This window comes from Lithobates pipiens, unplaced genomic scaffold, assembly GCF_037356315.1.
Source record: "Lithobates pipiens isolate NorthernLeopardFrog02 unplaced genomic scaffold, aLitPip1_a1.2 Scaffold_8, whole genome shotgun sequence".
Lineage (NCBI taxonomy): Eukaryota > Metazoa > Chordata > Amphibia > Anura > Ranidae > Lithobates > Lithobates pipiens.
This window is the reverse complement of record NW_027507903.1, coordinates 511,213,809-511,239,758: the sequence shown is the minus strand read 5'-3', so window position 1 is coordinate 511,239,758 and position 25,950 is coordinate 511,213,809. Positions and strand designations below refer to the sequence as shown.

Below are 25,950 nucleotides of genomic sequence, written 5' to 3'. Positions count from 1 at the left end.
TGGTTTGATGAGTTTGGTGTGGAGGAATGCTAGTGGCTGCCCAGAGACCGGACCTCAACTCTAATGAACACCTTTGGGGTGAATCTGAATGGCTATTGAAAGTGGGGTTGCCACCTCATCTCTTTAAAACCAAACGCGTATTAATTACACAGGTTCTATGGGTGATTGAGGTGATAATTAAACTCGCTTGGTTCCCTTATCTGCATTAAATTAGCCTCAGAATCTGTGTAATTCATATGTGTTTGGGTTTAAAGGGATGAGGCGGCAACCCTAATTGAGAGCCAGGTCTTCTCATCCAATATCAGTACCTGACCTCACAAATGGGCATAAAGTTCCACAGAATCACAGAAAATCTTATGGAAAGTGGAGGCTGTTATAGCCACGGGGGGGGGGGGGGGGGGGGGGGGGGGCAGGCAGACATTGACCAGGATTGACCAGGCAAACAGGCAGACATATTAATGTCTATGGTTTTGGAATGTTATGTTCAAGGTGTGACGGTCGGGTGTCTTCCTTTTTAGCACTAAATGCATGTCACCACAAAGGTATAAGGCAGATTTTTAGATTTTTCAACCCTGGTCAGAATATTACATGTGAATTGAATAATTCATGTTTAACCTTTTAATAAGTGACACTATCTCTTTGAATACCGAGAAATGATTAAATCATGCTGTTGAGATGTCTGAACCACACCTGCCTCTATTCAGGGAAACACATAAACCTGAGTGTAGCTGTGTCTTTAGGAAAATACTGTTTGCTTTCAAAACTGTTTTCCTTCAAAGTCATATTCAGGAAATATGTGGGCTGGAGCAGCTTAGAATTTAAAGACAAAATCTGATGCATATAATTTGTTAAAATATATACTTAAAGGCCAGTAGTAGATGGGGACTCTATTATTGAGTTCCCAAGGCTGCACACCCATTATGAGAGGTTTACACCATCCCTCCACTCAGTTTCTTGGTCTGTACACCTACTTTGCCTATTTTGAGGGGCTCTCACCATCCCTTCTCTATGTTCCTGGGTCTGTACACTTGCTGTGATCATTGTGAGGGCTCCCACCATACGTGAACTGAGTTACTGAGGCTATAAACCTATTGTGCCCATTTTGAGGGGCTTCTATCATCTTTGCATTGAGTTTGGAGGTCTTCCCACCGGGTGTGATCATTATGAAGGGTTCTCATCATACCCGTGCAAAACCGTTGCACAAAGCAGGTAAGTATAATATGTTTTTTATTTTTGTTTTTTTAAATGTCTAAAGAATCATTTTAATGTAAATATACACTCACCAGCCACTTTATTAGGTATACCTTACTACTTACCTTAGCAGATTGGACCCCCTTTTGCCTTCAGGACTGCCTTAAAGTGGATGTAAACCCAATGTCATCCTTTCTAAACTACTGCCATAGGGGTTATCCATAAGGATATACATGCCTCTTGCATATATCCCTACCTGTCAAATGTTTCCCCTCTGTCTGCTATGAGACCCAAACAAATGCATATTCTGTGGGTGGGTCTGTTGTCTGCAGCGCGATGGAGTCATGATGTCAGCGACTCCCCGCCCACCTCTACACTCCCCTTGTCAATATGCATATTCTCCAGTCCAGTGTATTTCTTACACTGAACTTCTGCTATGATCTCTAATATCCAGTGAAAAGACAGGAAAGTCCCCACATGACTTCAGCATGCCAAATCATGCTGAGGTGGGGAACATCCAATTCTGGCAGAGCAGCATAAGAAAGGAGTGGGAGGGAATGAAATAATGCATGTCTCTTAGGCTAGTGCATGAGATATGTAAATCACCCGTCACTCACAGCAAGGGGGAGGATTTGACGAAGTTTTTCTCTGTTTGTCAAGAATTACCTGACTGAACAATAAAAGAGGTTTGCTCAGAGATGGATTAACTTTGTGGTAAGACTGGGCTCAAATGATAGGAAATCTTATATTCTACATTATGGCATAAAAAATAAAAAAAATTGGGTTTACATCCACTTTAATTCTTCATGGCATAGATTCAACAAGGTGTTGAAAACATTCCTCAGTAGTGATGGACGAACTTCCGACGGGACGTTTCGCGAACGCGAAACGCGAACGGACACAAACGTTCGCGAAAACGACCGTTCGCCGCGGGCTCCATTGACTTCAATGGGAGGCGAATTTCGCAAACCTTTAGGTCGAATTTGCGGCCACGGGGTAATTATTAGGGGGTAGCACGTAGTCCCACCACCTGGACAATAGCATAATACATGTATGAGGTGAATTTGGGATCGATAACTACAAGCATTTTTTTTTTATTTGGGAAATTGTTCTGACAATTCAGGACTATGGAGCTAATGAAGGCAATGGAGGAGAGGGAAGGTCAGGGACCAGGGTAGGCAAACAAGAGGGTGCAGGAGATACAGAGCACTGACAGCAGCACCGTAATACAGAGCACTGACATCAGCACCGTGACATACAGCGCTGACAGCAGCTCCGTGACATACAGCGCTGACAGCAGCTCCGTGACATACAGCGCTGACAGCAGCTCCGTGACATACAGCGCTGACAGCAGCTCCGTGACATACAGCGCTGACAGCAGCTCCGTGACATACAGCGCTGACAGCAGCACCGTGACATACAGCGCTGACAGCAGCTCCGTGACATACAGCGCTGACAGCAGCTCCGTGACATACAGCGCTGACAGCAGCTCCGTGACATACAGCACTGACAGCAGCTCCGTGACATACAGCGCTGACAGCAGCTCCGTGACATACAGCGCTGACAGCAGCACCGTGACATACAGCGCTGACAGCAGCTCCGTGACATACAGCGCTGACAGCAGCTCCGTGACATACAGCGCTGACAGCAGCTCCGTGACATACAGCGCTGACAGCAGCTCCGTGACATACAGCGCTGACAGCAGCTCCGTGACATACAGCGCTGACAGCAGCTCCGTGACATACAGCGCTGACAGCAGCTCCGTGACATACAGCGCTGACAGCAGCTCCGTGACATACAGCGCTGACAGCAGCTCCGTGACATACAGCGCTGACAGCAGCTCCGTGACATACAGCGCTGACAGCAGCACCGTAAGCAGCCCCAGGAGGAAGTCAGCACAGCACAGGGATGGTGTGATCCCCTCATAATAAGAACCCCCAGGAGGAAGTCAGCACAGCACAGGGATGGTGGGAGCCCCTCATAATAAGAACACCCAGGAGGAAGTCAGCACAGCACAGGGATGGTGGGAACCCCTCATAATAAGCAGCCCCAGTAGAAATATGACACCGCTCAACCTCTTCAAAGAGGAGGGTAGGGGCATATAGTACGGTGTGCTTTTTTGGGTCAGGGAAGTGAGCCAAATGAATTAAGAAGGTCTGTGTGCTTGATTCCAAAAATTGTTTATAGACATATACATGGTCTACTGATCACATGTGTTGAATTCCTCCGAGATCCATGCCTCATTCATTTTTAGAAATGTGAGGTAGTTAACACTGTGGTGAGCTAGGCGAGTACGCTTATCGGTCACAATCCCCCCTGCTGCGCTGAACGTCCTTTCGGACAGGACACTGGATGAGGGGCAAGCCAACAGTTCGATTGCAAATTGGGCAAGCTCTGGCCAGAGGTCAAGCCTGCCCACCCAGTAGTCTAGGGGTTCATCACTCCTCAGAGCGTCCACATCGGCCGTTAACCCAATGTAGTCGGACACCTGACGGTCTAGGCGTTCCCTGATGCTGGATCCGGATGACACCTGTCGATGGGTCGGCTGAAAGAATGACCTCATATCCGAAGTCACCAACACATCTTCAAACCGGCCTCTTCTTGCAGGCGCTGTTGGATTGGTACCCGCAAATCCTTCTCTGGGAGTGGGAATTGCTCCTCTGCCAGCGCACGCAAAAGCAGAATGCAGCATTTCTCGAAGCAAGGCCTGGAAGTGCTGCATTCTGACAGCCCTCTGCGACGGCGGTAACATTTCCGCCATTTTGTGTTTGTACCGGGGGTCTAAGTACGTTGCCACCCAGTACTGGTCCTTGACCCTCATGCTTTTTATACGGGGGTCCCTATTAAAACACTGGAGCATGAAGGCCCCCATTTGCACTAAAGTGGAAGCGGTGTGGTGGCCTGGCTCCTGCTCATCATCCAGGATAATGTCGTCCTCTTCATTCTCCTCTCCCCATCCTCGCACAACAGGGATCCCAGAAAGGTTTAAAGCATGCTCTTCTTGCTCCTGCTCATCCGCCCCGGCACCATCCTCCTCTGACTCCTCATCAGACTCCTGTTGTTGACTTGTCTCAGATAGAGTAGCCCCCCCTGGGAATTCATCCAGCATTGCGACTTCCTCATCTTCCCGCTCCTGCTCCTCCACAGCCTGATCAATGACACGACGCAATGCACGCTCCAGAAAGAAGGCATAAGGTACCATGTCACTGATGGCGCCATGGCTGCGACTGACCAGTTTGGTGATCTCCTCAAATGGCCGCAGAAGTCTGCATGTGTCGCGCATGAGCAGCCACTGGCGCGGTGAAAAAAAACCCAGCTCCCCAGAACCGTTTCTTTCGCAGAGTTCATACAGGTAGACGTTAACTGCACGTTTCTGCTGGAGCAGCCTATCAAGCATATAGAAGGTTGAGTTCCATCGCGTCGGGCAATCGCAAATAAGACGTCTGACCGGCAGATGGTGTCGCCGCTGAATGTCAGCAAGGCGAGCCATGGCCGTGTAAGATCTTCTGAAATGGGCCGAGATTTTCCTTGCCTGCCGCAAGATGTCCTGGACCCCAGGGTATTTGACAAGGAATCGCTGCACGACCAAGTTTAAGACGTGTGCCATGCACGGCACGTGCGTGATTTTGCCCTGTTTCAATGCGCTAAGCAGATTGGCACCGTTGTCACACACCACTTTACCAACTGTCAAATTGAGCGGTGTTAGCCACTCATCTGCCTGTGAACGCAAAGCTGAAAGGAGTGCCGGGCCAGTGTGGCTCTTTGCTTCCAGGCACAACAGACGCAGCACGGCATGGCAACGTCTCACCTGGCATGTGGAATAGGTTCTGGGGAGCTTGGGCGGTGCAGTGGAAGAGACGCTAGCAGCGGAAAAGGAGGAGGCAGCTGAGGAGGAGAGGGAGGAGGATGGAGTAGGAGGAGGAGAAGAAGAGTCAGGCCTGCATGCAATCCGTGGCGGTAAAACCAAATCTACACGGGTGCCACGGGTTACATGCTTGACGGCCGTCAGAAGGTTCACCCAGTGGGCAGTAAAACTGATATACCTTCCCTGCCCGTGTTTGCTAGACCACGTGTCTGTGGTCAGATGTATCTTGGCACCGACACTGTGTGCCAGAGATACATTCACTTGCCGCTGAACATGGCCATATAGCTCTGGGATGCCCTTCTCTGAGAAATACTTCCTTCCTGGGACCTTCCATTGTGGTGTTCCAATGGCCACAAATTTGCGAAAGGCCTCCGAGTCCACCAGTTTATATGGCAGTAGTTGGCGGGCTATGAGTTCTGACAAGCCAGCCGCCAACCGTTGGGCAAGAGGGTTATCCGGCGTCATCATTTTTTTACGCTCAAACATTAGGCCCACGGAAGCCTGCCTTTTTGCAGAAAAATGTGAGCTTGGCGTGATGGAAGGTGGAGTGGAGGACAATTGTGAGGAGAGAGGAGAAGGAGAAGTAGAAGACGAGGCTGGACGGTGAGAGCCTGCAGTGTGGCTTTGTGTGTTCCGTTGCTCCCACTGGGCTCGGTGATGGCTGCTCATGTGCCTTCTTAAGGCGGTCGTCCCTAGGTGAGTATTGGGCTTACCGCGACTAACGCGTTGACTGCAAAGATTGCAGATGGCAACGCTATTGTCAGCAGCGGACACGTTAAAAAAAGCCCACACTGCGGAGCCATGTGCCGGTGTCCTGGGAGCGCCAGATGTGACCGTACATGGTCGATGACTCGCTCCTGATACATTTGCAGTCTGCTTTGTCCCTGCTGTGCAATGTAAGTCATTGCTGCTTCTCCTCCCTATCTGCTGGTCCATATCTCCCTCTGAACTCCCCTCCTCTTCCTCTCTTGTGGGCACCCACGTGACATCACTAGACACGTCATCATCAACGTCACCTTCCCCACCGCTATAAGTAGAGTAGGCAGCAACACCGGGGACCAACCTCCTCCTTGGGCTGATCTGGGTACTGGCGTCAGACTGCTGAGTAGCGCTTGTTGCTACCTCCTCTTCCTGATCCAATACCAAGAGTGGCTGCGCATCAGAAATGTCCTCTTGATATGGATCGGAAAATAATTCCAGTGACTCAAGCGGAAGGTATGTGGTGGTGGTGGTGGTGGTCGTGTTGTTGGTGGTAGTGTCTTTGGGGGTGCACATAGCAGAGAGTGAAGAAGAGGGTGCAGATCGAGAGGATGAGGAGGGTGCAGAAGAGTAAGGCTGAGCGAGCCACTCAACCAAGTCTGGTGCATCCTTTAAAGTAATTGAACGCACCTTCTGCAACTTCCCACTTTGGCTCAAGCCTGTTGCTCCTGCCCTACCCCTACCACCCCTGCGGAAGGGCCTGCCTCTTCCTCTGCATGTCATTTTTTAAATGACCCTGTGACAAAACTCTTAGTCCCTATACCGCTGAAGGACTGCTGCAGTATAGGTGAGCGGTCAGCAGTGGTGCACGTCAACCCTATCTATTGTGGACCTATAGCGGTCCTTACAGAACAGCAGACTGTACCGCACTCAAGCCTATGTACCGTAGCACCCTATACCAAGTTACCAGTCCTTATAAGAACTTTTGTGGACCAAGCAGGTTGTGTATTAGTGTTTAGCAGACTGTACGTCAGTCCCTATACCGCTGAAGGACTGCTGCAGTATAGGGCAGCGGTCAGCAGTGGTGCACGTCAACCCTATCTATTGTGGACCGATAGCGGTCCTTACAGAACAGCAGACTGTACCGCACTCAAGCCTATGTACCGTAGCACCCTATACCAAGTTACCAGTCCTTATAAGAACTTTTGTGGACCAAGCAGGTTGTGTATTAGTGTTTAGCAGACTGTACGTCAGTCCCTATACCGCTGAAGGACTGCTGCAGTATAGGGCAGCGGTCAGCAGTGGTGCACGTCAACCCTATCTATTGTGGACCGATAGCGGTCCTTACAGAACAGCAGACTGTACCGCACTCAAGCCTATGTACCGTAGCACCCTATACCAAGTTACCAGTCCTTATAAGAACTTTTGTGGAACAAGCAGGTTGTGTGTTAGTGATTAGCAGACTGTACGTCAGTCCCTATACCGCTGAAGGACTGCTGCAGTATAGGTGAGCGGTCAGCAGTGGTGCACGTCAACCCTATCTATTGTGGACCGATAGCGGTCCTTACAGAACAGCAGACTGTACCGCACTCAAGCCTATGTACCGTAGCACCCTATACCAAGTTACCAGTCCTTATAAGAACTTTTGTGGACCAAGCAGGTTGTGTATTAGTGTTTAGCAGACTGTACGTCAGTCCCTATACCGCTGAAGGACTGCTGCAGTATAGGGCAGCGGTCAGCAGTGGTGCACGTCAACCCTATCTATTGTGGACCGATAGCGGTCCTTACAGAACAGCAGACTGTACCGCACTCAAGCCTATGTACCGTAGCACCCTATACCAAGTTACCAGTCCTTATAAGAACTTTTGTGGAACAAGCAGGTTGTGTGTTAGTGATTAGCAGACTGTACGTCAGTCCCTATACCGCTGAAGGACTGCTGCAGTATAGGTGAGCGGTCAGCAGTGGTGCACGTCAACCCTATCTATTGTGGACCGATAGCGGTCCTTACAGAACAGCAGACTGTACCGCACTCAAGCCTATGTACCGTAGCACCCTATACCAAGTTACCAGTCCTTATAAGAACTTTTGTGGACCAAGCAGGTTGTGTATTAGTGTTTAGCAGACTGTACGTCAGTCCCTATACCGCTGAAGGACTGCTGCAGTATAGGGCAGCGGTCAGCAGTGGTGCACGTCAACCCTATCTATTGTGGACCGATAGCGGTCCTTACAGAACAGCAGACTGTACCGCACTCAAGCCTATGTACCGTAGCACCCTATACCAAGTTACCAGTCCTTATAAGAACTTTTGTGGACCAAGCAGGTTGTGTGTTAGTGTTTAGCAGACTGTACGTCAGTCCCTATACCGCTGAAGGACTGCTGCAGTATAGGGCAGCGGTCAGCAGTGGTGCACGTCAACCCTATCTATTGTGGACCGATAGCGGTCCTTACAGAACAGCAGACTGTACCGCACTCAAGCCTATGTACCGTAGCACCCTATACCAAGTTACCAGTCCTTATAAGAACTTTTGTGGACCAAGCAGGTTGTGTATTAGTGTTTAGCAGACTGTACGTCAGTCCCTATACCGCTGAAGGACTGCTGCAGTATAGGGCAGCGGTCAGCAGTGGTGCACGTCAACCCTATCTATTGTGGACCGATAGCGGTCCTTACAGAACAGCAGACTGTACCGCACTCAAGCCTATGTACCGTAGCACCCTATACCAAGTTACCAGTCCTTATAAGAACTTTTGTGGACCAAGCAGGTTGTGTATTAGTGTTTAGCAGACTGTACGTCAGTCCCTATACCGCTGAAGGACTGCTGCAGTATAGGGCAGCGGTCAGCAGTGGTGCACGTCAACCCTATCTATTGTGGACCGATAGCGGTCCTTACAGAACAGCAGACTGTACCGCACTCAAGCCTATGTACCGTAGCACCCTATACCAAGTTACCAGTCCTTATAAGAACTTTTGTGGACCAAGCAGGTTGTGTATTAGTGTTTAGCAGACTGTACGTCAGTCCCTATACCGCTGAAGGACTGCTGCAGTATAGGGCAGCGGTCAGCAGTGGTGCACGTCAACCCTATCTATTGTGGACCGATAGCGGTCCTTACAGAACAGCAGACTGTACCGCACTCAAGCCTATGTACCGTAGCACCCTATACCAAGTTACCAGTCCTTATAAGAACTTTTGTGGAACAAGCAGGTTGTGTGTTAGTGATTAGCAGACTGTACGTCAGTCCCTATACCGCTGAAGGACTGCTGCAGTATAGGTGAGCGGTCAGCAGTGGTGCACGTCAACCCTATCTATTGTGGACCGATAGCGGTCCTTACAGAACAGCAGACTGTACCGCACTCAAGCCTATGTACCGTAGCACCCTATACCAAGTTACCAGTCCTTATAAGAACTTTTGTGGACCAAGCAGGTTGTGTATTAGTGTTTAGCAGACTGTACGTCAGTCCCTATACCGCTGAAGGACTGCTGCAGTATAGGGCAGCGGTCAGCAGTGGTGCACGTCAACCCTATCTATTGTGGACCGATAGCGGTCCTTACAGAACAGCAGACTGTACCGCACTCAAGCCTATGTACCGTAGCACCCTATACCAAGTTACCAGTCCTTATAAGAACTTTTGTGGACCAAGCAGGTTGTGTATTAGTGTTTAGCAGACTGTACGTCAGTCCCTATACCGCTGAAGGACTGCTGCAGTATAGGGCAGCGGTCAGCAGTGGTGCACGTCAACCCTATCTATTGTGGACCGATAGCGGTCCTTACAGAACAGCAGACTGTACCGCACTCAAGCCTATGTACCGTAGCACCCTATACCAAGTTACCAGTCCTTATAAGAACTTTTGTGGAACAAGCAGGTTGTGTGTTAGTGATTAGCAGACTGTACGTCAGTCCCTATACCGCTGAAGGACTGCTGCAGTATAGGTGAGCGGTCAGCAGTGGTGCACGTCAACCCTATCTATTGTGGACCGATAGCGGTCCTTACAGAACAGCAGACTGTACCGCACTCAAGCCTATGTACCGTAGCACCCTATACCAAGTTACCAGTCCTTATAAGAACTTTTGTGGACCAAGCAGGTTGTGTATTAGTGTTTAGCAGACTGTACGTCAGTCCCTATACCGCTGAAGGACTGCTGCAGTATAGGGCAGCGGTCAGCAGTGGTGCACGTCAACCCTATCTATTGTGGACCGATAGCGGTCCTTACAGAACAGCAGACTGTACCGCACTCAAGCCTATGTACCGTAGCACCCTATACCAAGTTACCAGTCCTTATAAGAACTTTTGTGGACCAAGCAGGTTGTGTGTTAGTGTTTAGCAGACTGTACGTCAGTCCCTATACCGCTGAAGGACTGCTGCAGTATAGGGCAGCGGTCAGCAGTGGTGCACGTCAACCCTATCTATTGTGGACCGATAGCGGTCCTTACAGAACAGCAGACTGTACCGCACTCAAGCCTATGTACCGTAGCACCCTATACCAAGTTACCAGTCCTTATAAGAACTTTTGTGGAACAAGCAGGTTGTGTGTTAGTGATTAGCAGACTGTACGTCAGTCCCTATACCGCTGAAGGACTGCTGCAGTATAGGTGAGCGGTCAGCAGTGGTGCACGTCAACCCTATCTATTGTGGACCGATAGCGGTCCTTACAGAACAGCAGACTGTACCGCACTCAAGCCTATGTACCGTAGCACCCTATACCAAGTTACCAGTCCTTATAAGAACTTTTGTGGACCAAGCAGGTTGTGTATTAGTGTTTAGCAGACTGTACGTCAGTCCCTATACCGCTGAAGGACTGCTGCAGTATAGGGCAGCGGTCAGCAGTGGTGCACGTCAACCCTATCTATTGTGGACCGATAGCGGTCCTTACAGAACAGCAGACTGTACCGCACTCAAGCCTATGTACCGTAGCACCCTATACCAAGTTACCAGTCCTTATAAGAACTTTTGTGGACCAAGCAGGTTGTGTATTAGTGTTTAGCAGACTGTACGTCAGTCCCTATACCGCTGAAGGACTGCTGCAGTATAGGGCAGCGGTCAGCAGTGGTGCACGTCAACCCTATCTATTGTGGACCGATAGCGGTCCTTACAGAACAGCAGACTGTACCGCACTCAAGCCTATGTACCGTAGCACCCTATACCAAGTTACCAGTCCTTATAAGAACTTTTGTGGACCAAGCAGGTTGTGTATTAGTGTTTAGCAGACTGTACGTCAGTCCCTATACCGCTGAAGGACTGCTGCAGTATAGGGCAGCGGTCAGCAGTGGTGCACGTCAACCCTATCTATTGTGGACCGATAGCGGTCCTTACAGAACAGCAGACTGTACCGCACTCAAGCCTATGTACCGTAGCACCCTATACCAAGTTACCAGTCCTTATAAGAACTTTTGTGGAACAAGCAGGTTGTGTGTTAGTGATTAGCAGACTGTACGTCAGTCCCTATACCGCTGAAGGACTGCTGCAGTATAGGGCAGCGGTCAGCAGTGGTGCACGTCAACCCTATCTATTGTGGACCGATAGCGGTCCTTACAGAACAGCAGACTGTACCGCACTCAAGCCTATGTACCGTAGCACCCTATACCAAGTTACCAGTCCTTATAAGAACTTTTGTGGAACAAGCAGGTTGTGTATTAGTGTTTAGCAGACTGTACGTCAGTCCCTATACCGCTGAAGGACTGCTGCAGTATAGGGCAGCGGTCAGCAGTGGTGCACGTCAACCCTATCTATTGTGGACCGATAGCGGTCCTTACAGAACAGCAGACTGTACCGCACTCAAGCCTATGTACCGTAGCACCCTATACCAAGTTACCAGTCCTTATAAGAACTTTTGTGGAACAAGCAGGTTGTGTGTTAGTGATTAGCAGACTGTACGTCAGTCCCTATACCGCTGAAGGACTGCTGCAGTATAGGTGAGCGGTCAGCAGTGGTGCACGTCAACCCTATCTATTGTGGACCGATAGCGGTCCTTACAGAACAGCAGACTGTACCGCACTCAAGCCTATGTACCGTAGCACCCTATACCAAGTTACCAGTCCTTATAAGAACTTTTGTGGACCAAGCAGGTTGTGTATTAGTGTTTAGCAGACTGTACGTCAGTCCCTATACCGCTGAAGGACTGCTGCAGTATAGGGCAGCGGTCAGCAGTGGTGCACGTCAACCCTATCTATTGTGGACCGATAGCGGTCCTTACAGAACAGCAGACTGTACCGCACTCAAGCCTATGTACCGTAGCACCCTATACCAAGTTACCAGTCCTTATAAGAACTTTTGTGGACCAAGCAGGTTGTGTGTTAGTGTTTAGCAGACTGTACGTCAGTCCCTATACCGCTGAAGGACTGCTGCAGTATAGGGCAGCGGTCAGCAGTGGTGCACGTCAACCCTATCTATTGTGGACCGATAGCGGTCCTTACAGAACAGCAGACTGTACCGCACTCAAGCCTATGTACCGTAGCACCCTATACCAAGTTACCAGTCCTTATAAGAACTTTTGTGGAACAAGCAGGTTGTGTGTTAGTGATTAGCAGACTGTACGTCAGTCCCTATACCGCTGAAGGACTGCTGCAGTATAGGTGAGCGGTCAGCAGTGGTGCACGTCAACCCTATCTATTGTGGACCGATAGCGGTCCTTACAGAACAGCAGACTGTACCGCACTCAAGCCTATGTACCGTAGCACCCTATACCAAGTTACCAGTCCTTATAAGAACTTTTGTGGACCAAGCAGGTTGTGTATTAGTGTTTAGCAGACTGTACGTCAGTCCCTATACCGCTGAAGGACTGCTGCAGTATAGGGCAGCGGTCAGCAGTGGTGCACGTCAACCCTATCTATTGTGGACCGATAGCGGTCCTTACAGAACAGCAGACTGTACCGCACTCAAGCCTATGTACCGTAGCACCCTATACCAAGTTACCAGTCCTTATAAGAACTTTTGTGGACCAAGCAGGTTGTGTATTAGTGTTTAGCAGACTGTACGTCAGTCCCTATACCGCTGAAGGACTGCTGCAGTATAGGGCAGCGGTCAGCAGTGGTGCACGTCAACCCTATCTATTGTGGACCGATAGCGGTCCTTACAGAACAGCAGACTGTACCGCACTCAAGCCTATGTACCGTAGCACCCTATACCAAGTTACCAGTCCTTATAAGAACTTTTGTGGAACAAGCAGGTTGTGTGTTAGTGATTAGCAGACTGTACGTCAGTCCCTATACCGCTGAAGGACTGCTGCAGTATAGGGCAGCGGTCAGCAGTGGTGCACGTCAACCCTATCTATTGTGGACCGATAGCGGTCCTTACAGAACAGCAGACTGTACCGCACTCAAGCCTATGTACCGTAGCACCCTATACCAAGTTACCAGTCCTTATAAGAACTTTTGTGGAACAAGTGAGTTGTGAATGTTTAGCAGACTGCAGCAGAAGGGCAGCAGTCAAGTATAATATCCTTTCTATATTTGGAAGAAAGAATATTATACATGTACAAGCCTATTACTGTACCACTGATACCAGTCCTGAAAAGAACCTTTGTGGAACTAATAATAACAGCAAGTCTTTAAAATTACCCTCACTGCCTGACAACACTGCTTCCTTCCTGTCCCTATACAAATTGGCAAAAAAAGAGAACGATTAGTGGTTACTGGAACAGCTCTTTTGTGGACCTTGATAGTAACAGCTAATGATGATGATGATGATGATGATGATGAAAGACTAATCTGGCTGTCCCTGTAGCATACACCGTCCTTTCCCTTTCTCTAAACTAACAAAAGACACTCAGGCTGCTGCAAGAATCAGCAGCACAGCAAACCTATCAACACCTAACACCTATACCAGTCCTGAAAAGAACTTTTGTGTACCAAATAGCTAGTGGTTTATCTCTCCCTACTCCACACAGGAACCTGTCCCTATCTTAACAGAAGAAAGAATGTAAAATGGCCACCGGATCGGGTGTATTTATAGGTTAGGGGGAATGTACAAGTGTCCATGTGCTGTCATGTCTCAATTGGCTGTCCTGTATCACATGATAAACGTGTCACCAAAGGTTAAAGTTCTTGTATACATTAAACACGTAAGTCCGCCGCGGCGAACGACGGAAAAAGGCGTTCGAACGTGCGGACCGCGAATGTCGGAAATTCGCCGCGAAACGACCGCCGGGCGAACCGTTCGGCCATCACTATTCCTCAGAGATTTTGATCCATATTGACAATGATAACATCACGCAGTTGCTGCAGATTAGTCAGCTGCACGCCCATGATGAGAATCTCCACCACTACATTGCAAAGGTGCTCTATTGGATTGAGATCTGATGACTGTGGAGGCCATTGGAGTACAGTGAACTCATTGTCATGTTCCTGCTGGAAGGAGCCATCAGAAGATGGGTACACGGTAGTCATAAAGGGATTGCCATGGTCAGCAACAATACTCAGGTAGGCCGTGGCAATTAAACAATGTTCAATTGGTACTAAGGGGCCCAACGTGTGCCAAGAAAATATCCCCCACACCATTACACCACCAGCCTAAACTGTTTATACAAGGCAGGGTGGATCCAATCTTTCATGTTGTTTTACTCCAAATTTTGACCCTACCATCTGAATGTCTCAGCTGAAATCGAGACTCATCAGACCAGGCAACGTTTTTCCGATCTTCTACTGTCCAATTTTGGTGAGCCTGTGTGGATTGTAGCCTCAGTTTCCTCTTCTTAGCAGACAGGAGTGGCACCCAGTTTGGTCTTCTGCTGCTGTAGCACATCTGCTTCAAGCTTTTATGTGTTGTATTGATTCGAGTTACTGTTGTCTTTCTATCATCTCGAACCAGCCGGCCCATTTTCCTCTGACCTCTGCCATCAACAAGACATTTTCGCCCCCACAACTGCCATTCAATAGATATTTTCTTTTTTTCGGACCATTCTCTGTAAACCCTAGAGATGGTTGTGTGTGAAAATCCCAATAGCTTGTCTGGCACCATCAACCATGCCACCTTCAAAGTCACCTAAATCCCCTTTCTTCCCCATTCTAATGCACGGTTTAAACTTCAGCAAGTCATCTTCACCATGTCTAGATGCCTGACGCCATTGAGTTGCTGCCATGTGATTGCCTGATTAGCAATTTGTGTTACTAAGCAATTAAACAGGTGTATCTAATAAAGTGGCTGGTGAGTGTAGTTCTAGTTGTTTCTTTGGAGCAGGTTTATATATAGGACTCTACAGGCAGTTTGCATTGTTAATATACAATGTACCACTAAAACGTTGAGATTCTTAACCCCTTATTAGGACACAGTGTGCACATCTAGTTTACAACTGATAATAACATCTGCCAACACAGTGAAGGCAGTGTTAATTATGGTAAACATAACCCTATAAACCCCCCTCTTTGCATAACATAGTAGAGGAAAGCTAAGAAAGAGATTTTTTAGTAAGTAAGAGGGGAAGCAGCAAATAGTATTTTTAGGTTATGCTCTTTGAATAGGAATAGGTACCAAATTAAAAGTAAATGTTATAATAATTTGGCTGCAAACATGGAAACAAACTTTAAGCCAGAGCAGCATTGTCCTTACTCACCTATTCATTGTAAATAGCTGGTGGTATTTTAGCACTGGCGATGTAGGAGGACTGGCTGTCATGTCTCATAATTTTGCCACACATATACTGTAAAGGACTCGGCTCCCAGGATGACTTTGTTCTCACTGTCACACAAGCCTGCAGTCTATGGTGTCATGAAATGAGACAGTTTAGCTCAGTTGAATTTATCATTTTGACAGCCATTTTCCTAATGATAAGATTCCCCCATCTGTCTGGGCATGTTTTACAAGTCATCACTTCAGTTATGATACTTAACAACATACACTGCCAGCTCTGAGCAGGGAAATCAGGGTTGACACTTTCTACATTCTCTATACAGTTATTACATACTCTCTAATAAGGCTTACCTGTAGGTACTGTAAATATCTCCTAAACCTGCATGGTTTAGGAGATATTTACCATATACGCTTGCGCCGACTTCATCTCGCGCATGCACACTGAAGAAACCGTTCAATCATGCCGTTTCTAAAGGGCCTATGCCGTGGCCAGTGGATCCCATGTGCATGCATGGGAGTGACGTCATCCCAGCTCTGGCCAATAACCACGCCAGAGCCCATGAACCCGGAAATAACTCTGGGAGACATGTCGCAGTGGTTTTCGGGGACCACTGCGACAGCTTGGATCTAAGGTAAGTATTTTATAACGGGCTAGTATGCGATGCATACTAGCTCATTATGCCTTTTTTCTTGCAGGGTTTTTTTTTTTGTTTTTTATATGGGTTTACAACCACTTTAAAAGAACTAAAATTCAGCAATTTGCCCATTGACTTACACTACCTTTTTCAAAATGTCACCAATAATATTTAATAACATACTTTTGGTAAAGTCTAGACTCTATGCAAACCCAAAAACCAGTTTACACTCATGAACGTGCACCCTTAAACTTTTTTTGATGATAGACCCAGAGAGGAAAGGCTAAATGATTATAATAGGAGCAGGGATGCGGATTCTTCCAAATGCCCATCCATCAGGGCTGGATTAATGCAGGGGCTATTGGAGCTGCAGCTCCAGGCCCCTACCTTAATATAGGCCCAGCCACCCAAAAAGAACACACTGCTCATGAACAGCAATGGGCCAATAGGGTTCTCCCCTGACGGGCCCTGCATTCCGCATGCACCGCCTGGGCAGGGTGGTGGGATTGATAATGGGCGCAGCAAAAGCAGTCCTAACGGAAGCCTGGTGCACGCCAATGCAGGGCTCTTGCAGAAATCTGTGGCTTCCATAATGTTAGGCCTGCTCGGCTGCACTCTTTCAGCTCAGAGTGCACGCCAATGCATGGCCCTTACGGCAACCTGGCAAATCAAATGCCAGGCTTCCCTTGTTTGCATGTGCCCTTTAGAGTTTGGGCTCATGCCAACACAGGCTCGCCAATGCACGGCCCTTACAGCAACCTGGCAAATCAAATGCCAGGCTTCCCTTGTTTGCATGTACCCTTTAGAGTTTGGGCTCATGCCAACACAGGCTCTTAGAAACACACAAGGGTGCCCCCTAAAAGGCCCACCAAAATCCTCAGCACCAAGCAAATGATGCTCTTAATTCGGCCCTGCCACCCATTACTGATTACTTGCCTTCATTATTGCCACAGACATCTTGATAAACCTGCCCCGTTATCCTTCTTGCACTGTTTGGTTGGGTAATCCTTTTCTTATGGTAATTCAGCTGACTTCAAGTACAACATTGTATTTGAAATATAAAATTGTACTCGAAGTCTATGGTGGTTGTAATAAATGTTAAAATCGCTGGGATGAAAACTTTGATAGAACTGGTTTTAATGCCATATGCTTCTTTTCAGCATCCACAATGGAGTAATATCCGTGTTTCAGAAGAAAGGACTTCAGGATCATGAACTCTACAACCTCAATGAAGGGGTCCGGTGAGTGTAGAGCTTATGGATACTGAATTTAACTACAATACTAAATGGGATAACATCAAGGGAGGACTGAGAACCTTTGGCTGGTGGTGGTGGGCTGCCCATTCTCCACACTTTAGCAGTAGACCTCGGGCTCTCCACGAGCCAGGGCCCAAAACAATCTCTTTCAGGCCTTAACAAATAGCCCAGGAGGGCAGACAGCCCCTCCAGATTGGGTCTCTCTCCACCAGTGAAAAGGACCCTGCTGCTTTAGGCTCCTAACAAGTGGTCCTTTCCTGGTAGGGATACAATTCTGTAGTTTAAGGAACGTTTACCCTCTGAAGTGTTGCATGGCACCTCAATAATTAGTGGGCTTAGTGAAAGATTGAGGTTCATAACAAATATAGTTGATTGTGACACATTTCACATCTTTCGGCATCAGACTTTACAGCTCCTGGCATTCAGTCCTGTGACATCTCGGTGCCCCAAAGAAAGTTGGAAGTCCATAAACACAGGTTCAGGATCAGCTAGCTAGCTATAGTGTATAATGCCAGCAAGGCCACCAACCCCCAGTTCAGTCCTTCCTTGGATAACATAACACCTACCATCATATTTACAGGAAAAGGGTAGCACAGTTTTAGTCTGAAGACATTTTAGATTAATAATATCATAATATTATCATATTTAATATTATGCTTAATAATTTTGAGAAAGAACATCAAATACAAAATCCATTGTTTTGCATTACAAGGAAATGTGTCATAAGAGGAACAGAAGTTGTCATTGTCCTCTTCTTTTGATAATGCTGGTTGCCTGGCCGTCAAGCTGATTCTTTTACGTTAATAAATGAAGGCACTGACTTGAAACAAGTATGCAGACAAGGGGGGTGTTTTATGTGGCGCTAACCAAACTATTCAAAATCATACATTAATTATAAATAAATATATAATGAATATAAATATTATGTAAACAATGTGCAAAAAAGTGTAAACACTGTGCAAAAATGTGCAAAACCGTAAAGTGCATGAAATATCAATATGACGTATTGAAAATAAAAATAGTACAGTGCATTAAACAATATGCAATCAATAAGTCCATGCAATAGTGCAATGCTGTGCAAATCCTATAGATGTGTATTATATCAAATCAAATCTTCCAAAAAAACTCCAATGGGTATAAGTCCATCCAGTGCAAAGTGCAGCAATATGTAAACAATCCACTCAGACAAACTGTGCACTCTATCCAGCCAGTAAAGATGAACATGCAGGTGTAAATAATCAGTGAAAAATCCACCGTTCCTTTAAACTTCAGTGCTCCAAGTGCACCCACTGTTTACCCCAGCCTCTCACCTCTAGTAATGGTCCCTATGAACTGGGTCATGCTTGAGGGGTGATTAAATAGGTATTCTTCGACCTCTTATACATAAACCTCCGGATCCTCAATTATTCCTCCAATATCCACACACCGGTAAGTATATATAAGAAAAAGGGGGGGCTTCCAATGAGTAGTAAAACCAGATCCTTAACCACTACAATACAGGGCACTTTCGCCCCCTTCCTTCCCAGCCCAATTTTCAGCTTTCATCGCTCTAGCGATTTCAGTGACAATTGCGCGGTCATGCTACACTGTACCCAAATTAAATTTTTATCATTTTGTTCGCACAAATAGAGATTTATTTTGGTGGTATTTATTCACGACTCCGTTTTTTATTTTTTGTGATATAAGCGCAAAAAAGCGGAAATTTGGAAAAAAAACTATATTTTCTTTTTTCTATTTTAAAAGAAATCCAATCAAATCAAATTTTGTCATAAATTTAAGCCAAAATGTATTCTGCTACATGTTTTTGGTAAAAAAAATTCCGTTAAGTGTATAATAATTGGTTTGTGTGATCACGGACTTATGTACGCAAATGATCATGTACATATGTGTGCAAGTGATCACGTACATATGTGTGCAGATAATCATTGGGACAAGTGATTTTAGTGGGACATATGTGGGGGACATGTTTTTATTATTAGGGACATGTGTTTTTATTTTTTGGGGACATGTATGTTTTGGGGACATGTGTGTTATGGGGACATATGTGGGGACTGTGTTTACACTGTGTGGTGTGTTGTGTGTTTACACTAGACTGAAGATCAGTGAGTAAAAAGCTGTAAAAAACAGCTCATACTCACTGATCATCAGCCGGCTGCAGCAATCTGCTCTCCTCTCCTCAGCGATGACTTCTGTGTGAGGAGAGGAGGGGCCGATTGCCTAGCAACCGGCTGTTTGTTTACATCACATGACGGCCGTGATTGGACACGGCCGTCATGTGATCAGGGGGGCCAATCACAGAGCCCTCCTGCCGATCTGAGATGCGCCGTGTCCCGGTGACACGGGCGCATCGGGATCGCGCCGCTGCGCGGGCATGCGCGCGCGCGATCCCGCTCCTCCTGATGGACGTTCCTGAACATCCTATCAGGAGTAGACGGCTCCCACCCGGCCGTATATGTGCATTGGCCGGGTGGGAAGTGGTTAAACATCGGCTGGGGCTCTATCTCCCTCGAATACGAAAACGGCCTCCTCTTAATCCTTCCTGGAGTATGGCTGGAGGAGCATAGAGCATCCGGTCATGCTCCAGGAAGGATTAAGGATTCATTATATATTTATTTATAATTAATGTATGATTTTGAATAGTTTGGTTAGCGCCACATAAAACACCCCCCTTGTATATTACTTTGAGTGCAGAGAACATTTATATATGTGTGCAGCTTTCTATATATATATATATATATATATATATATATATATATATATATATATATATTTATTTTAATTCTTTATAATAAGGTTGTGTGCAACAGGAATCACTTTTTATTTTTTACAAGTATGCAGACAAGAACTTCCACCATTCATCTGTCTTTTTTTGGTCCGTGCATTTGTTCTGGTTAAAGAGCCGTTCAAATTCATGTGTTATCTCAACATGCGCACCGCGATGGAGTGCTTTGCGATGCCATTTATTTTGAACGGAAATTTAACGCAATAGAAACCAATGCACCAGCACTGCAGCACACCACGACATACATACTGTTCATTATGGAGTATTGCAAAAAATATGGATTTTTGGGCCATTGTCATGTGTTGCCAGGCAGACCATTCATTATGAATAAGCGGCCTGTTCAACATAACTTGGCCCCTATGAATAATGATCACACACACACAGACACACACAGAGAGAGAGAGAGAGAGATATCTATATATAGATGTATATCTAGATAGAGATATATAGATGGCATATTCCATCTGGGGATACCAGGATTTAGAGAGTGTTATGGAATATGCCATCTATATATCTCTATCTAGATATACATCTATATATAGATATCTCTCTCTCTCTCTCTCTCTCTCTATATATATATATATATATATATATATATATATATATATATATATATATATATATATATATATATGTATATCTAGATAGAGATATATAGATGGCATATTCCATCTGGGGATACCAGGATTTAGAGAGTGTTAGTTTTGCCTGGGTGACAATTTATTATAAAAATAATGAAAACATTGACTAAGATCCTCAAACTGGAAACTGTAATGAAGTTCGACAATGAATATAAATCACACAGTGTATCTTCCTTCAGATAATAGATGGGAAAAGTATGCTTGTATTATGAGTCATGGTATAGTGACATTATGATTTACAGAACTGCCTGACCAAGATCATTTCATTTTCATTGCATCAGTGATTACTGATGAAACTTAGAGGAAATATGTGTCAGTTTTGGGAGGGTAAGAAATGTATAGCTATCCTGTTTCTCTGCGCCTCCCCTCCTTCTTTCCCTTAAGATTGCCATATATGTAACGTTTTGTGATCAATAAGTATGTGTGATCACAACTAAGTGATTCACCATTGATTTGAAAGAAACCTCTACTTGCTAGTGTAAAAAAAAAAAAAAAAAGCTCTCTAAATTAATTAAATAAAGGGTCTGTGGTTTACAATTCTTATCCCATTATTTTAGTTGCATTGAATTATCATCCCAATTTGTGTGTGGCCACTTTTATTCACTTTATTTTTATCTCTCCTCCACTCTTTTACTTTCCTAGACAAACAAAACAAAGACCCCCCCGTGCTCAGACCAGAGCAGCGCTCAGTCCCCAATAATTCAGAACAACAAAAAACAGAGAACAATTGGCCCAAGGGACTTTAGGGAGTGGTGCTTTATAAAATAGTACAGAAAATGTATAAAAAATACTAAATGCATTTAGATTTACATAAAAAAAAATAACAAGTACATATTCACATTTAGGCCCCTTTCACACTGGGGTGGTGGGTGTGTTGGCGGTAAAGCGGCGCTATTTTTAGTGCCGCTTTACTGTCAATTTTGTGGCACTATTTGGCCACTAGCTAGGGGTAAAAGCGCCCCGCTAGCAGCCAAATAGTGCCCCGAAATTGACGGCCAAGAAAGGGTTAAAACTACCCGTGAATCGCTGCTGCGCTGCTGTAGCAGCGCTTTTCCGGCAGTATAGCCATGCTGCCCATTGATTTCAATGAACAGGAGCAGTTTACACACAGCTCCTTCACCGCTCCAAAGATGCTGCTAGCAGGACTTTTTTTAGCGTCCTGCCAGCGCAACGCTCCAGTGTGAAAGCTTTCACATTGGAGACACAGGAGCGGCTCTTTCAGGGCACTTTGCAGGTGCTGCAGTGCTAAAAATAGCACCTGCAAAGTGCCCCTGTGAGAAAGGGGTCTTATTGTGTAAAAGTAAGGTCACTGTTTCACCAATGTACATTCGGGATGCCAACATTTTTTCCCTATGCAGGTGACCCTTGCATAGGGTAAAAACTTTTCAGTGAAAGGGAATTTAAAAAAACATGCAGCCATTCACTAAAATTGGAAGAGAAGCAGTGTAACCTTAAACTTTGTAGAGAGTTCTTTACTGTCAGAGTGGTAAGGATGTGGAATTCTCTTCCACAAGTAGTGGTATCAGCAGGAAGAACCGATAGTTTAAAAAAAAAATGATTAGATGGGATCTTAAAGCGGGAGTCCACCGGGACTCCGCGTTTTTTTTTTTTTTTTAAAAGCCAGCAGCTACAAATACTGCAGCTGCTGACTTTTAAATAGTGACACTTACCTGTCCAGCGCGCCCGCGATGTCGGCACCCGAAGCCGATCGCTCGCTCGGCTGCCGGGTCCCGCCGCCATCTTGGGTATGGGAATCAGGAAATGCAGCCTTTCGGCTTCATTTCCCGGTTCCCTACTGCGCATGCGCGAGCCGCGCGGCGCAATCCGGACGGTCCCCGCTGCCTCTGGGAGCTGTGTTTTTCCCAGCAGGCAGCGGGGCACTTGCTGAAGGGGGCGGGCGCTTGCGGAACGGGGGCGTAACCTACGCTCGTTCCGCAGAGAGCTAGCCCGGAAGTGGGTGCAGTTACCTGGATTATCCAGGTAACTGCACCCCCCTCCCCCCTGAAAGGTGCCGATTGTGGCGCCGGAGGGGGGGGATTCCGATGAGCGGAGGTCCATTTTAGGGTGGACCTCCGCTTTAACGACCACAATATACAAGATGTACTATTGACATAAACACACCGTAGGTTTAACTGGATGGACTGGTGTCTTTTTTCAGCCTCTCAATTAAGTAACTGACAGGCAGGCAAGGAGAGGGAGAGGGGAGAGACTCTCTCAACATAGCGGAATGACAGAGGCATGCACGTAAATCATGGATCAGTGGCATTGCACACACAGGGAGACACAGGAATAGACAGGACCAACCAGGTATTTTACAGCATGGAAAGGGACAAATAACACAAGCACTATGCTGTTTAATGTGCTTTTTTTCTTTTTTAAAATAAGGGTTACAGCTGCTTTAACCACTGTGCTGCTTTCTCCTTTCTTTCTTTTCTTTTCTTTTTCTTTTCTTTTCTTTTCTTTTCTTTTCTTTCTCCCCCCAACCTCCTCCTTTTTCTGTCAACCCCTTTCTCTCCTTTTCTACTTTTTGTTTGTCTCTCTCTATCTTTTGCTATGACCTCTCTGCTCTATCTCTTTCTGATTATGATCCTCTCACACATCACACATGAAATTCCTGATAGTCACAAGTATCATGACTAATAGCAAAGATGACCATATCATTGGTGCTTGTTACATCATTCAGCTGCGAAATTGTTAGCTTCCCTTTTGGTGTATCCTTGTCTAACAACAGCCTGTTGGAATTCTATTAGTGCCCCCATGTTGACCTTAAGCCAGCCATAGATGGTGTGATTTTCTTTCTTGCAACCTGTGGTTACAGGAAATAAAATTGCTAAATTGCACCATCAACACAGTTAGTTCCGGGAGAACACAGTGATTACTGTTAGTGGCTATAATAGCCGCTAGCAATAATCACATGTAAAATCCAGCAGGCTGGTTGTAACTTGGGCATATTCAGTCTGCCCATACGTGGTCCCAATCATGTTTCCAATCCCTGCTGAACCGGCCAAGATTCGAACCATCTATGGTCAGCTTTATTTCATAACCAGAATGCAATAACCCATAGCCACCAAACTTGCAGTCCTCTTAAATCTGACTTTGGCTGTGGATATTGCACTTTGAATGACATCCTTGCTGTCTGTACTTTTTAAGTGACAATAAAGAGCTGTCCAACTTGGGCAAAGACTCTTGGATAAAACGTCATTATAAGTATTGTTGCCTCCCTGGCCTTCTGACGCATTCCCCTGTTTCCATATCTCTGATTATCCTGCGATAGTAATTTCCCACAAGGCCACAGGTCTAAATCCGGAGATATTGCCATCTGATGACGGTTGTTTGGCATGCGGCTGAGGAAGCCGTAAATCTTTCCCGTTAGTTAAATATGACCAGAGAGGAATCGTGATCTTGTTTACTTTAAGGAACATTCAGGAAGAAATTGAATGCAGAGGTTATGTCAGGGCTGAGCCGGATTTCCAGGTAGCTGAAGACAGGTTTATTTACCGATGGTTATCAGAGAAGGCTGTTACTGATTCACAAAGCTTGTGACCGTCAAAATATAGTAAGCCATTCCTAAAGAAATGTACTTTTCACTGTTTGTTTATTTTACTCATCTCTAAGGCCCCTTTCACACATGCGGACCGTTCAGATCTGCCTATGGAGCAAACCGATGTCAACGGTGACATGTCCGCTGAGATCCAATCCGCTCCGCAAAATCCAGACGGATGGATGTCCTATTTTCCATCTGTCTGGCGGATTGGATCAGATGGAAACGGACAGGCGGTCCGTAATCATCCGATCCCCCATAGAGGAGAGCGGACTCTGACAGGTCCGTCCCTGCACAGAGTGCGGAGATGGACTTGTCATCCGCCGGCCCAGCGGGGATCAACGGAGCGATCTCCGCTGAGCAAGTGGAGTAGTAAAAACGGACAGCCCCGTGGGAAAGGGGCCTAAAGTTGAACTCAAGGCACATATAAAAGACTGCAGCACAGTATTTGTGAAGACATTTTTTTTTTCTTTTTTATAAAGCAGTGTACAGTGTCTTGATAAAGTATACATTTTGCCATGTTACGACCACAAACATAAATGTATTTTGGGATTTTATGTGATAGACCAACACAAAGATGCTGCCACCACCATGTTTCACGGTGGGGATGGTGTGTACAGGGTGATGTGCAGTGTTAGTTTTCCGCCACACATAGCATTTTGCTTTTAGGCCAAAAAGTTAAGTTTTGGTCTCATCTGACCAGAGTACCGTCTTCCACATGTTTTGTGTCCCCCACATGGCTTCTCGCAAACTGCAAACGGGACTTCTTATGACTTTCTTTCAACAATGGATTTCTTCTTGCCACTCTTCCATAACGGCCAGATTTGTGGAGTGCACGCCTAATAGTTGTCCTGTAGACATATTCTCCCACCTGAGCTGTGGATCTCTGCAGCTCCTCCAGAGTTACCATGGGTATCATGGCTGCTTCTCTGATTAATGCTCTCCTTGCCCGCCCTGTCAATTTAGGTAGACGGCCATGTCTTTGTAGGTTTATAGATGTGCCAAACTCTTGGGATATTTTTTTATAACCTAACCCTGCTTTAAACTGCTCCACAACTTTATCCCTAACCTGTCTGCTGTGTTCTTTGGCCTTCATGATACTGTTTGTTCACTTAGGCCCCTTTCACATGGGCGCCTCCATTCTGTGGGTTCCGCTTGCTCAGTGGGGAAACGATCCGCTGATGCCCGCTGAGCAGGCGGATGACAGGTTCGTCTACGCTTACTGAGCAGAGCGAAGCTGGGCAGAGTCCCGCTCTCCTCTGTGGGGAGGTTGGTTGAAAACGGAATGCTTGTCCGTTTCCATGTGATCCCATCCGATCCATCAGAGGGATGGAAAATAGGACCACCATCCATCTGATTTTGGTGGAGAGGATCGGATAGCAGCAGACATGTCACCACTGACACCCGCTGCTCCATAGATGTGAATGGAGTGTCCGATCAGGTCCGCCTGGAAAACTGACAGGCTGACCTGATCAAACAGCCCATGTGAAAGGGGCCCAAAGTTCTCTAACAAACCTCTGAGGGCTTCATAGAACAGTTGTATTTATACTGAGATGAAATTACACACAAGTGGACTCTTTTTATTAATTAGATGACTTCTGAAGGCAATTAGTTCCACTAGATTTTAGTTAGGGATATCAGAGTAAAGGGACCTGAATACAAATGCACGCCACACTTTTCAGATATTTATTTGTAAAAAATGTTAAACCATTTATCATTTTTCTTCCACTTCACAATTTGTGTTGGTCTAGCACATAAAATCCCAATAAAATACATCTACT

General features: G+C 46.2%; 1 protein-coding gene across 6 annotated transcripts in view; it reads left to right on the top strand.

Moving 5' to 3' along the window:
- Positions 1-25,950, top strand: part of PRR5 (proline rich 5) — a 192,953-nt gene that overhangs the window by 109,386 nt on the left and 57,617 nt on the right. For 4 of the 6 annotated variants that reach the window (XM_077469373.1, XM_077469377.1, XM_077469375.1 and 1 more), the window contains one exon: positions 17,110-17,190. The exons of the other annotated variants lie outside the window; for them this stretch is intronic. In XM_077469373.1, coding sequence (XP_077325499.1) covers positions 17,110-17,190 — 81 coding nt within the window. The remainder of the gene's footprint in view (positions 1-17,109; positions 17,191-25,950) is intronic. 6 annotated transcript variants of the gene reach the window in all.